We start from the raw sequence: 14,301 nt of genomic DNA on the forward strand, positions 1-14,301 counted from the left end.
GAGCACATGAATATTTAAAAAAAAATACATTTAAAATCAGATTTTCCAAACCAATGAGCCATGGTAGACTTAATGATGGAATGCTTGACATCTCACAGAGATTGTAGATAAAAAAAGCACACACAAGTGATAAACAAAATAATGCTTTAAGTTTAAAATAAACACAAATGACTAGCCCTAATGTGCAATTAACAACTCAGAAGTAACTAAATCAGATTTCCTTAAAGTTGAACATTATTGGTTTAATTGCGTTTTAATTGCATAAAATCAAAAACCTTTCCCACAATGAGATGACATCATGGTCAAAGCCTTCCTGTCATAAGTGTTGTCACTTCAAGAGCTCTCCTGACAGGAGAACCAGTGCCTGGGGCTGCAGTGGATGATTGATGTTCAAGGCAAGAGTCTAACAATTACAAGACTTTGACACTTGATGTTTTGCAACAATCATTGTCAAAAGTTCAAATGATACTAAATGATGCTACACAGCTTTGGCTAGTTAAAAAGTAAACTTTTTTTTACTCTAGCTAGTGAAATAGTCTTTTTTAAAGTACAACTGTATTACAATCACCTCTTTTTAATAAAAAACATTCGAATTCTGTGCACCGGTGGATGTTTTAAAATTTACCTAACAGATAAAGCAAATAGATAATCTAGCAAATGTTTATGCAATAAAACAGTCACAGGTTGGCTATCTAGTCATTATCTGAATAGTAAAAGCCTGAGATGAAATGTTGATTCCAATTGTGTTGAGTTGGTTAAACGGTCGGTCCTCATTCTGGCTTAGAACATCCTGATACTCTGTATGATTTGGAAAATTGCTGAAAAAATAGAAAGGCAAAAAATGCAATGCAAATTCACCGCATTAATTAAAACAAGTTTACAAAAAAACAAGCAAAAGAAATAAAAAATACTTTATAAACAGCTGTAAGACAAAATGGTAGTGTTAAGAAGTTAAAAATAAACTGTACAACTGAACAAAAAACGAAATCAGCAGTTAATCATCTATGATTGTTTTTTAAAATTATTAATTGCGGTGTTAACATGATTTATTAATAAACATTTGTACCTGATCCGCACACCACGAAGATGAAGAGGCCTAACAGCCATGGGCCAACTGGATATTTTTCTTCTTGAGGTTTCTGTAAAATCAAAGAAAAGTATTCAAAATAAGAACAATTTATCTCTGGTACAGGTATGTACTTTAACATTTGCTGCATCAATATGTCTTGTAAAACTACACATATATGTGTCAAAGTATGTAGCTTTGTTATGGAAATGACTTAACAACTTATTTACTTAAATGGAAACAAAATTTTAATTAGGTTTAAATATATTGATATATATTAAATTGCAAAGCATTCTGTTTAGTAGCCCCTACAGATGTATTCAGTTTATACCATAATTATACCATTTTTAAAGTAAAAATATTGTTTTTGTGACATAATTTTAATATTATACCCTACTCAAATATAATTATTAATCTGCAATTTGCATGTTAAAATTGTTTTGGTAAATCCCTTATTCAAAACATCTGTCAAATCATTATAAATAAGATACTTAGTCTACAACATGTGGGAATTAAGTATAGCATAAGTTTACTGGACTCCACAGTATACTGAAGTTAAAGGTCTACATGCACATTGCTGCCCCATGTTCTAATGTTTGCATTTTTTAAAAGAATTGTCCAAAGTCAAGAGTTTGAATATATTTTGAAGACTATAATAACTTTAAAAGCTTATTTCTCTTCACCAAATTTATTTAACAAATATAACTGTAAACTAATTAAGTTAAAGGCATTGGATTTTGTATTAATCAAATGAAAGTGACACAAATCCATTATGTTCATACAATAAACTTATATGCTATTTAACATGTCAAATAAATGTAAGTAAATTTAATAACCAAGATATCAACAATATTTGAATTTTATAAAAATGATTTAATGAAGTCTAACTTACCAGAGATTTCGGAACGTTTCCTCTTGTATTAATGTTTTTGCTGTGCTTTTCTGATTGAAGACGCATCCTCTGTTTTGGTGGCATGATTTTTGTTTTGGTTTTAGCACAGCACCCGATCAAATTAAAATTAAAATGGGAAGTTGGTTTTGACAAGCTGTCACTTCTTAAGATGTTCCACGTAGAGAAAGCGTAATCAGGTCAACCGGAAATACGTACGCATAAATATAAACAAAATAGTTCTTAAACATAAACGTATTTTTTATATATTGTTATTGTTGTGTATCAAACATATTAAACGTATACTACTTCAATACTTGTTATGTACGGCATAAACAATATTGTTAATAAAACAATATACATCTATTTTTGGATCTCAAAAGGACTACATTTAGCGTATGAAAAATAAATATGGCGCTGCCCATCACATGTGAGATTGACAGTTTTATTAACAATTTTTGTATTCCAACACTTCACTATATGAAAGTATAAAAAAATGAAGTGACGTAATAATAAGAATCAGTTTCAGTTTGTTTGAGAATCACATTCAAAAAAAAATATCTAAAAATTCGTACCTTTACAATTTCGTACCCTTGAACTCACTAGCTTCCAGACATTTTCGACCCAATCAGTCGACTTCAAATTTAGACTAATATACTGATTGGGTATTTAGGATTCGATACATGCATTATAGACATATAACATTTTATTTTAATATACCTGCTTTTCAAAGTGCCGCTAGATGTGGGAAAACAAAAACACTGCGTTCAAAATCAAGTGACAAGGCGCTTTACTTTTAGTATAAGAATCAATCTACAATAAACAGGCCTTATAAAAATGCAAATTCTTGATAACTAGAACCAAAATCAAACCATGAAAAATCATTTCAATTAAATAAAATTGGTTAGAATTTGTACCTACAGACATTTAGGCAAGATTGGTCATTGTTGACTGGTTTCCCCTGTTGGCTCGGGTACCACTTAAATGTACCCTGGGTACTCTTAAGAGTATATTCAAATGCACACTGGTTATGGAAAATATACTGAAACTATTTTTTTTCAATTTTGTCAATTTTCCAAAACATAAAAAGGTCCCTTTAAGCATGAGAGCGTTATATATATGTATACATACAAAAGCACATGTGGACATCCGGTCCACTCTTGACTCTGCACATGTTATTTCAGTGCGTGGGTCGGCAGGTATATGGATGATCAATGGACCGCCAAACATTGACAAGCCTCATGACTTTCCCAGGTAAGCTGGTAACCAAGGTAGTCCATATAAACGTACTCTCAGAGTCTTTGATAATTTTTGCTATGGCGACTCTGGGACTCTCAGCAACCTTTGGGTTATAAAGCTGAGAGTTGAATTATTGCAACTAGAAACCAAGGTCTTCAATATGAAACATGGCTGCTTACCCATTATGTTGGCCAGATTAGTAATCAGCATTATTGGTTTTACAAAAATATGTTATGTCTTTTGACTAAGGTTTTGTGAAAAGGACTACTCCGTTTTCAAATTTTTGTGTGTGGAAATTTTAGCAGTCAATAATAATACTGACCAGAATTAGTTAGCTAGGATTTTTCTTTCTGTAAGCATAGATAAATGAGATACATTATTCATGATTACATTTGTATGCCCCCCGTAGGGTGGCATATAGCATTTCAACTGTCTGTCAGTCCGTCTGTCCGAAAACTTTAACATTTGCGTTAACTTTTGCAATATTGAAGATAGCAACTTGATATTTGGCATGCATGTGTATCTCATGGAGCTGCACATTTTGAGTGGTGAAAGGTCATGGTCATCCTTCAAGGTCATGGTCAATAAACAAATCCAAGGGAAGTAACAAGCTATAAAGGGAGATAATTTCTATATATCATTTGGCAGGTACAGATCATTTTTACAAGGGAAGTAATATTTTTTAAAGGGATATAATAAAATTTTTAAAAATCAAAGCGGCGTAGGGGGCATTGTGTTTCTGACAAACACATCTCTTGTTTTATTTTACAGGGAAACTAGTAGCAAATGTAAGGTGATGGTGTTCAGCAAAGATGGGGCAATGCTGGCATGGAGCAATGGTGACTGGTAAGATTCCAGCATGTCAGAAGTATCTCTCTTGGCTATAAACGAAAATTTTGAAATTCTTTTAACATTGTTTTTTTAGATGCCATTAGCTTACTCAGAAAATGGAGTCAGCTCAGCACACATTTTAGTGGCCAAATGCCCGTTGGCTCCTGTTTACGCATTTTAGGGGCAAAATTCCTGTTGGCTCCTGTTTACACATTTTAGGGGCCACATGCCTATTGGCTCTTGTTTATCTGAATCCTTACTAAGTCAATTAATGCATTATTATTGTAAGGCAGTCACTATATATCTTTATTTGCCGTACTCTTACACATGCAAGCAAATTGTCACATTTGTGTTATTGATTTTTACGCTTCCAAGCATTAAGAATTGCACTTGTCATTCAATATACTTGTATAAATTCGGAAGCTGGTGTTTTAAACTATTTTTAGCTCACCTGAGCACAATGTGCTCATGGTGAGCTTTTGTGATCGCCTTTTGTCCGTTGTCCGTTGTGCGACGTCAACATTTGCCTTGTTCACTCTCTAGAGGCCACATTTATTGTCCAATCTTCATGAAATTTGGTCAGTAGATTGGCTTCAATGATATCTTAGATGAGTTCGAAAATGGTTACGTTTGCTTGAAAAACATGGCTGCCAAGGGGCGGGGCATTTTTCCTTATATGGCTATAGCAAAATCTTGTTAACACTCTAGGGGCCACATTTATTGTCCGATCCTCATAAAACTTGGTCAGAAGATTCATCCCAATGATATCTTGGACGAGTTCGAAAATGATGTCGGTTGGTTGAAAAACATGGCCGCCAGGGGGCAGGCTATTTTTCCTAATATGGCTATAGTAAAACCTTGTTAACACTCTAGAGGCCACATTTATTTTCCGATCTTCATGAAACTTGCTCAGATGATTTGTCCCAATGATATCTTCGATGAGTTCAAAAATGGTAACCTTGGCTTGAAAAACATGGCTGCCAAGGGGCGGGGCATTTTTCCTTATATGGCTATATATGGCTATAGTAAAGTTTGGTTTTATTATGTCAATATTATGTGACATTAACTGTATTATGTAATTTTTCATAACACAGAATTTTCATAGTTAACATAACTGTTTTAGTCATTAACACTTATGATAAGCCTTTCAACTAAAAGATAACTGAAAGAAAGACAACATGTACATGATTTTGCAGTATATATGCAGTATTTATCTCCCTTGTTTAACCTGGTTCAGTAATCTATTTTTAGTTCTGCTCTGGAATTTGGGAAGATATTGATCATTGATAAATGCACTGTTCTGAGGGAAAATTGACTACTCTGCTATTGATCTTTTCTGAACTGCTCTTGAAAAAGGTTGGAATTTTGAAATAATTAAACTCTAAATTATTTTTAACACCAGCATCAAGACATTTTGGGATTATTTTCTAAATTATTCTTATTATTTAGATTATTTTTATTTGGCATTTTCTAAATTAAAAAGACTCTATTCTATTTCAATAACTTCAGTGAATTTTTATTATTTTTACATTTGATTCACTGAAGTTTCCTAATCTCCATAAATATTGTTCTTTAGATTAAATTAGACCTATTTTGTAAACTAGATTTTTGAAGCACTTTCTAGACTAACAGTAACTTTTATATATATATCAGTTTTTTTGACAGATTTTGAACTTCTTTTTACATTCATTAAGGTATTTGCTGTATGTTGTTCATTTTTGTAACGATACTTAGATTCTTTAGACTTGGCTTGTACCTGTTCTTAATTTTCTGACATTGTTCTTCATTTTCCGAGTTCTTGGGAAAAAAAAAGTTATTTTTGTTAAAGCTGTCTTGGTTTTTACTTATAAATTAAATTCTTTGAGCGTATTTAGGCGTCCCTGACTGAACGCCTTTAGTTAATTGAATTACAACCAGTCAGTATAGTCATCCTGACCGGAAAAAAGAGTTTGTCAAATAAATATTTCCGCATTACATAAGTGCTCACAAAGTTACATAACTTGTGACCGTCCTATGACCGGTTCATTTGCGTAGGCGAAGGAGACCGCACTACCGCACCTGGATAGGACAGTTGAGTTCGATAATGGTTTGGATTGGTAAAAAAAACATGGCCGCCAGGGGGGTGTCTTTTTCCTTATATTTATATAGTAAAAAAGCTTGTGAACACTCTAGAAGTCACATGTTTTGGCTAATCATCATGAAATTTTGTCAAAACATTAGTTTTGTGGATGTCTCGGACGAGTTTGAAAATGGTCATGATCAGTGAAAAAACATGGCCGCCAGGGAGTGGAGCAGTTTTCTTTATATGTATATAGTGACAACATGTGAACAGTCTAGAAGACACATTTTTTTCCCAATCTTCATGAAATTTGGACATATCTTAGAAGAGTTAAAAAATGGTTCAGGTCTGTTAAAAAAACATGACCACCAAGGGGCCATTTGTTGTTCATTCTTCATGATACTTGGTTAGAACATTTGTTCCATTGATATCTTGGGCTACAAAGAACAGGTCATTTCTTTTTATCTCAGGTGAGCGACTTTGGGCCTTTTAGGCCCTCTTGTTTAACTACTGGTTGAATCACCCACAAACTTTTCTAGTTGAATGTTTATGTGTAGATGATGGTATGAAAAAGATTTTGGCTGTGACAATGTTTTACAAAATTATGGCCCTTAGTGTGTGTTTCCAATGTAAAGTCGCCTGAAGCCTGTGTTTTCAATTCCTCTTTTAATAACTAATAGGTGTATCCAACTCAAGCTTTCCATTAGAATAACCTTAATTTGTAAGTGATGTAAATAATGGAATTTCAGCTGTGACTATTTGTTGCAGAATTACAGTCCTTTGTCTGTTTTTTTACCATATAATTGATAGTCTGTGCGGACTGCAAAGGCTAATCTGGAACGACACTTTACGAACATGCATTATGCCCAGTTTTCTCAGAACGCGACACAATTGATAAAAAAAAATCAAGTGCATTCTGGTAAATATCTAAACATGAAAATGACTTGTTTTCAGCGTAAAAATATTTGACGTGGCAGCCAACAAGGTATTGAAGGAGATTGATCGACCCAGAGCATCCCTGATGACATTTTCACCGAAAGGCACTTACTTGGTTATTTGGGAACTTTACACAGGTACAACTTAATATAACTCTGATTAATAGAACAGTTGAAAAGACATGCTTGTGTTGATGGCTGTTTTTTCTGGAAGAGATGCCAGATGAATAACCCTAACACAGTGTCAGTATTTTCCAGTTGCTCCCGAGGTAAATCTGTATGTGTATAAAATCAGCATTGTCATGATGTTGTCACTGTAGTTTTGTTAACCAGGTTTTCCGAAGGAAAAAACTGGTTATTAGATTGGCGAATGCGGGCGGGCTGGCTGGCTGGCGGGCTGGCTGGCTGGCGGGCTGGCTGGCTGGCTGGCGGGCTGGCGGGCTGGCGGAATAAGCTTGTCCGGGCCATAACTATGTCGTTCATTGTCAGATTTTAAAATCATTTGGCACATTTGTTCACCATCATTGGACGGTGTGTCGCGCGAAATAATTACGTCAATATCTCCAAGGTCAAGGTCACACTTTGAGTTCAAAGGTCAAAAATGGCCATAAATGAGCTTGTCCGAGCCATAACTATGTCGTTCATCGTCAGATTTTAAAATCATTTGGCACATTTGTTCACCATCATTGGACGGTGTGTCGCGCGAAATAATTACGTCGATATCTCCAAGGTCAAGGTCACACTTTGAGTTCAAAGGTCAAAAATGGCCATAAATGAGCTTGTCCTGGCCATAACTATGTCATTCATTGTAAGATTTTAAAATCATTTGGCACATTTGTTCACCATCATGGGACGGTGTGTCCCACGAAAGAATCACGTCAATATCTCCAATGTCAAGGTCGCCACGACTAAAAATAGATTATAAAAAAAAAAAAAACTTACAAAGGGGGTTAATTTTTTTTGGTCATTTCAAAAGTTCAGTTTGAGTTTCTCCCTTTATCAGATTTTTTTTTCACAATGAAAACCTGGTTTTGTGACAATTTTGTCCCTTGTTTTTTATGTCCCCCACCCACTATAGTGGGGGACATATTGTTTTTGCCCTGTCTGTCTGTTGGTCTGTTTGCTCCAACTTTAACATTTGCAATAACTTTTTCAATATTCAAGATAGCAACTTGATATTTGGTATGCATGTGTATCTCATGGAGCTGCACATTTTGAGTGGTGAAAGGTCAAGGTCATCCTTCAAGGTCAGAGGTCAAATATATGTGGCCAAAATCACTCATTTTATGAATACTTCTGCAATATTGAAGATAGCAACTTGATATTTGGCATGCATGTGTATCTCATGGAGCCGCACATTTTGAGTGGTGAAAGGTCAAGTTCAAGGTCATCCTTCAAGGTAATTTTTTTTTTTTAATCAAAGCGGCGCAGAAGGGGACAAAGTGTTTCTGACAAACACATTTCTTGTTTATATTGAGTATACACATACTTTTGAAGGAACATGTTCACAGTTTGGAAAAATGACTTTAAAAAAAATGTAATTGATTCACAAAAGCATTTATGCATTATATTTGACAAGCAAAGTATCACTTCTGACAAAGCAAACTGTAAACAATATTGCTTTGTCTCTAAATAATCATCAATCAAAATCAGAAGAATAATAACTGGTTTTCATGTTTTTAAATGATAATGTGGAAAATACATGCATGACTTAAATGTTGTTTAAATACCATACATTTTCACTATCCTAAGTCGTAAAGTGGTAGCCTGCTTAAAAGAATCTCCTGTACTCTAAATATCCTACAAAGTATCCAGAGTATGAAAAATATACTAAAAAGTACCCTCCAGTATTGCCGGTTGCCTTTAAGCCTATTTTCCGTACCTCATGGGGTACAGTGTAGTATACTTAAGAGTGCTCAGGGGTACTACCCCTCAGTAGTACCTGAGCTGAAAACAACCAATTAAGTGGTTATAAGTCGTAATTTCTCTCTCCGTTGACAGTGGACAAGGCTACTCAGAATGGCCTGCCCAACCTCAGCATTTACGATGTGGCCAGTGGACAGTGCCTTAAAACTCTCATACAGAAGAAAGTCACACACTGGTATGTTACCTTGGCAGGGTATTGCTATGTAACCTTGACAGGGTACTGGAATGTAACCTTGGCAGGGTACTGGTATGTAACCTTGGAAGGGTACTGGTATGTAGCCTTGGCAGGCTGCCCACGTAGCAGGTTTAACAAAGTGTTCATGTACATGTACCTTAAAAATACAAACCTCATGGTCTGTATTCACCAGCCCATCATATTCCTAGATTTTAGAAAAGAATGATCTTGAAAAAAATAATCTGAAAATGTTAATTTGTATTGAAAGAACGACATATTCATAGGAACTACACTGTTCTTCCGAAGCTGCCCGAAGCCAATCTCGCATTTGCTGTAAATGTTGGGATATTGTAGCCAGATCATATGGAATACATTTATATTGTAGCACAAAAATAAAAATGAGCATTTTGTATCGCGTTTAATCATGTTACCAGACCACAATTAGCTTAGAAATTTTAGCTATTGCTATAAGGAACAATGATTTTAATGCCCCCCTTCGAAGAAGAGGGGGTATATTGTTTTGCTCATGTCTGTCCGTCGGTCTGTCCACCAGATGGTTTCCGGATGATAACTCAAGAACGCTTAGGCCTAGGATCATGAAACTTCATAGGTTCATTGATCATGACTGGCAGATGACCCCTAATAATTTTCAGGTCACTAGGTCAAAGGTCAAGGTCACAGTGACTTGGAATGGTAAAATGGTTTTCGGATGAAAACTCAAGAATGCTTACACCTAGGATCATGAAACTTCATAGGGTCATTGATCATGACTGGCAGATGACCCCTATTAATTTTCAGGTCACTAGGTCAAAGGTCAAGGTCACAGTGACTCGAAACAGTAAAATGGTTTCCTGATGATAACTCAAGAATAATTAGGCCTAGTATCATGAAACTTCATAGGTACATTGATCATGACTGGCAGATGACCCCTATTAATTTTCAGGTCACTAGTTCAAAGGTCAAGGTCACAGTGACAAAAAACATATTCACACAATGGCTGTCACTACAACTGACAGCCCATATGGGGGGCATGCATGTTTTACAAACAGCCCTTGTTTATGTGTTAATTTTTTGGAAATATTCGTTGATTTTCAGTGTTAATGGGCTTTAACAGACTAATGTCTGTTCCAGGAATCCATTGTTTTCAGATGATGAAAAGATATGCTGTAGAAATGTCAACAATGAGCTTCATTTCTATGAAGATGGAAAGTTTGGTATGTATGGCCCAATACTATAAAAAGTCCCTCATGTTTTAGATGAACTCAGAAGATGATATTTTTTAGCCGGATTTTTTTCGAAAAAATCTCGGCTTATAGATTGATGTTGTCGGGCGGGCGGGGGGGGCGGGCGGGGTGGCGGCGTGCTCGAAAATGTTAAAGTTCTTATTTCATGGTATAACTTTGGTATGCTTGGACCTAGAGTCTTCAAACTTGACATGAAGGTTGGCCAGGATTAACAGATGACCACTGGTCATTTCAAGGTCATTCATTTGAAGGTCAAGGTCACTGTGACCTTCAATATAAAAAATGTTAAAGTTGTTATAACTTTGGTATGCTTGGACCTAGAGTCTTGAAACTTGACATGAAGGTTGGCCATAACTAGTTAGTAACCACTGGTCATTTCAAGGTCATTCATTTGAAGGTCAAGGTCACTGTGACCTTGAATGTAAAAATGTTAAAGTTCTTATTTCATGGTATAACTTTGGTATGCTTGGACCTAGAGTCTTCAAACTTGACATGAAGGTTGGCCAGGATTAACAGATGACCACTGGTCATTTCAAGGTCATTCATTTGAAGGTGAAGGTCACTGTGACCTTCAATATAAAAATGTTAAAGTTGTTATAACTTTGGTATGCTTGGACCTAGAGTCTTGAAACTTGACATGAAGGTTGGCCAGAACTAGTAAGTAACCACTGGACATTTCAAGGTCATTCATTTGAAGGTCAAGGTCACTGTGACCTTGAATGTAAAAATGTTAAAGTTGTTATAACTTTGGTATGCTTGGACCTAGAGTCTTGAAACTTGACATGAAGGTTGGCCAGAACTAGTAAGTAACCACTGGACATTTCAAGGTCATTCATTTGAAGGTCAAGGTCACTGTGACCTTGAATGTAAAAATGTTAAAGTTCTTATTTCATGTTATAACTTTGGTATGCTTGTACCTAGAGTCTTCAAACTTGAAATAAAGATTGGCCAGTACTAGAAGATGACCACTGGTCATTTCAATGTCATTCATTTGAAGGTCAAGGTCACTGTGACCTTAAATGTTAAAATGTTAAAAATTTTATAACTTTGGTATGCTTGGACATAGAGTCTTCAAACTTGACATGAAGGTTTGCAAGCACACTTAGATGACCACTGGTCATTTCAAGGTCATTCATTCTAAGGTCAAGGTCACTGTGACCTTGAATGTAAAAATGTTAAAGTTCTTATAACTTTGGTAGGTAAAAATGTTAAAGTTCTTATTCCATGTTGAAATGTAAGTACTTTTCAAGGCATGAGCAAACCTTGTGTTATGTTTTGAATGCATGCATATACATGAACAACAATAACATTTAAGGTCACAAGTATTGCATTGACAAAAACACGAAAGGTACTTTCCTGTCATTTAAATAAAAAATCCGGCTTCAATGCGGTCATCTCCGACCGCGGAACTCTTGTTTAAATATCCACTCAGCTTTTTATTACGAATATCAGTCACCTAACAAATCTCAAATGTCTTCTATAGGAATTCACATATTCTTTCTCAAATGCATGAAATTATTACTATTGACATTATGAACAATGCCAGATGAGGCAAAAGTATTAGTTTTGGAGTGATCCCTTCCTGTATTAAAGATCAAAACTATAAATATTTGCAAAATTAACACTTTAAACCTAATTTGATTGTTATGCCCCCGGATCGAATGATCGGGGGTATATTGTTTTTGACCTGTCTGTCAGTCAGTCATTCATTCATTCATTCATTGTATGTGTGTCCCAAAACTTTAACCTTGGTCATAACTTTTGAAATATTGAATATAGCAACTTGATATTGGCATGCAAGTTTATCTCATGGAGCTACACATTTTGAGTGGTGAAAGGTCAAGGTCATCCTTCAAGGTCTAAGGTCAAATATATGGCTTCAAAGCGGCGTAATAGGGGGCATTGCATTTCTGACAAACACATCTCTTGTTTTCTTATATGAGCTGACCAAAATAGAGTGGTTTTACAATCTTATAATTTGATGTCTCTGATTCAAAATAATTGTGAGGGAAAACATTGTTCTAGAACTTTAGTTTACCTTTTGTTACTCTTTACATTTGACTGTGTTTCTGGTAGCAACGGCATAAGATATATAACTTTATCCTATTACCTGATGACAATCGATAGTATAACCAGGATCGTATAAACATGAGCTTTATACTATCGCTATTTTTAGAATAGATTTGGGTTTTTCCAAAAATTGGAGAATCTGTTTTTGTCAACTACGGAAAAACTAAATCGTCAAAAAATGCCATATTTGACAGTTATTAATGGAAAATTGTGAGGAAATAATAGGATAAATAGAATATATTGTGAGTTTTGGATAAAGATCAAGTTTATCATGCTCGGCACGAACCATGTTAGCGCTCGGCAAGCCTCGCGCTACATCGGTTCAAAGCCTCGCATGATAAACTTGATCTTTGTCCAAAACTCACATAATATTCTCTATTTATAGCTTTAATAGTTTTCCGATACAAGGCAACTATGCTGTCAAATATTTATAGAGATAAATTTGCACTACGCAGTGCATTTGGAACAAAAAATAAAACAAAATAAATCAACTAGTGTAGTTAAAATCAGTTGTCAGTATTTGTGTTTTGATTACTAAGGGAAGGTAAGTGAATGAAGTCTCAGATTATGTATGTAGGGGAGGGAACTGCAGAGCCTCCAATTATGTTTTAAGTGTAGATAACTGACTAATATCTCAGCATTATGTATTCAGGTGAAGGAACTAACACAATTTTCCCACAATGTATTTTTATTTAAATAATTTTTTAACTCACCTGAGCACAACTTGCTCATGGTGAGCTTTTGTAATCGCCTTTTGTCCATCGTGCGTTGTGCGGCGTCAATATTTGCCTTGTTAACTCTGTAGAGGCCACATTTATTGTCCAATCTTCATGAAATTTGGTCAGAAGATTGGTCTCAATGATATCTTGGATGAGTTTGAAAATGGCAATGTTTGCTTGAAAAACATGGCTGCCAAGGGCCGGGGCATTTTTCCTAATATGGCTATAGTAAAATCTTGTTAACGCTCTAGAGGCCACATTTATTGTCCAGTCCTCATGAAATTTGGTCAGAAGATTGGTCTCAATGATATCTTGAATGAATTTGAAAATAATTATGTTTGCTTGAAAAACATGGCTTCCAAGGGGCGGGGCATTTTTCCTCATATGGTTATAGTAAAATCGTGTTAACACTCTAGAGGCCACATTTACTGTCCTTTTTCATGAAACTTGGTCAGAAGATTCATCCCGATAATATCTTGGACGAGTTCAAAAATGATGCCGGTTGGTTAAAAAACATGGATGCCAGGGGGCGGGGCATTTTTCCTTATATGGCTATAGTAAAACCTTGTTAACACTCTAGAGGCCACATTTAATTTTCCATCTTCATGAAACTTGGTCAGAAGATTTGTTCCAATAATATCTTGTTATCTCAGGTGAGCGACTTTGGGCCTTTCAGGCCCTCTTGTTTAATGGAGGTAACTGACTAAAGTCCCCATCATTGTATAGAGGGGAGGTAACTGACTTAAGCCTCCATTATTATATAGAGGGGAGGTAACTGACTTAAGTCTCCATTATTGTATAGAGGGGAGTAAGTGACTTAAGTCTCCATTATCTCATAGAGGGGAGGTAACTGACTTAAGTCTCCATTATTGTATAGAGGGGAGGTAACTGACTTAAGTCTCCATTATTGTATAGAGGGGAGTAAGTGACTTAAGTCTCCATTATCTCATAGAGGGGAGGTAACTGACTTAAGTCTCCATTATTGTATAGAGGGGAGGTAACTGACTTAAGCCTCCATTATTGTATAGAGGGGAGGTAACTGACTTAAGTCTCCATTATTGTATTGAGGGGAGTAAGTGACTTAAGTCTCCATTATCTCATAGAGGTGAGGTAACTGACTTAAGTCTCCATTATTGTATAGAGGGGAG

The 14,301-nt window shown here is 35.5% G+C and overlaps 1 protein-coding gene across 2 annotated transcripts in view; it reads left to right on the top strand.

The window, feature by feature from the left end:
• The window catches only part of LOC127833933 (eukaryotic translation initiation factor 2A-like), a 97,343-nt gene that overhangs the window by 69,360 nt on the left and 13,682 nt on the right, over positions 1-14,301 (top strand). Inside the window, exons 1-6 of one of the 2 annotated variants that reach the window (XM_052359451.1) lie at positions 2,294-2,385; positions 3,140-3,209; positions 3,966-4,040; positions 7,039-7,157; positions 9,021-9,120; positions 10,252-10,334. In XM_052359451.1, coding sequence (XP_052215411.1) covers positions 2,367-2,385; positions 3,140-3,209; positions 3,966-4,040; positions 7,039-7,157; positions 9,021-9,120; positions 10,252-10,334 — 466 coding nt within the window. In that variant the 5' untranslated portion in view covers positions 2,294-2,366. Of the gene's footprint in view, positions 1-2,293; positions 2,386-3,139; positions 3,210-3,965; positions 4,041-7,038; positions 7,158-9,020; positions 9,121-10,251; positions 10,335-14,301 lie in introns of those variants that run through there. The other variant, XM_052359452.1, reaches the window with a different exon arrangement.

This window comes from Dreissena polymorpha, chromosome 6 (assembly GCF_020536995.1).
Source record: "Dreissena polymorpha isolate Duluth1 chromosome 6, UMN_Dpol_1.0, whole genome shotgun sequence".
In the NCBI taxonomy this organism is placed as follows: Eukaryota; Metazoa; Mollusca; class Bivalvia; order Myida; family Dreissenidae; genus Dreissena; species Dreissena polymorpha.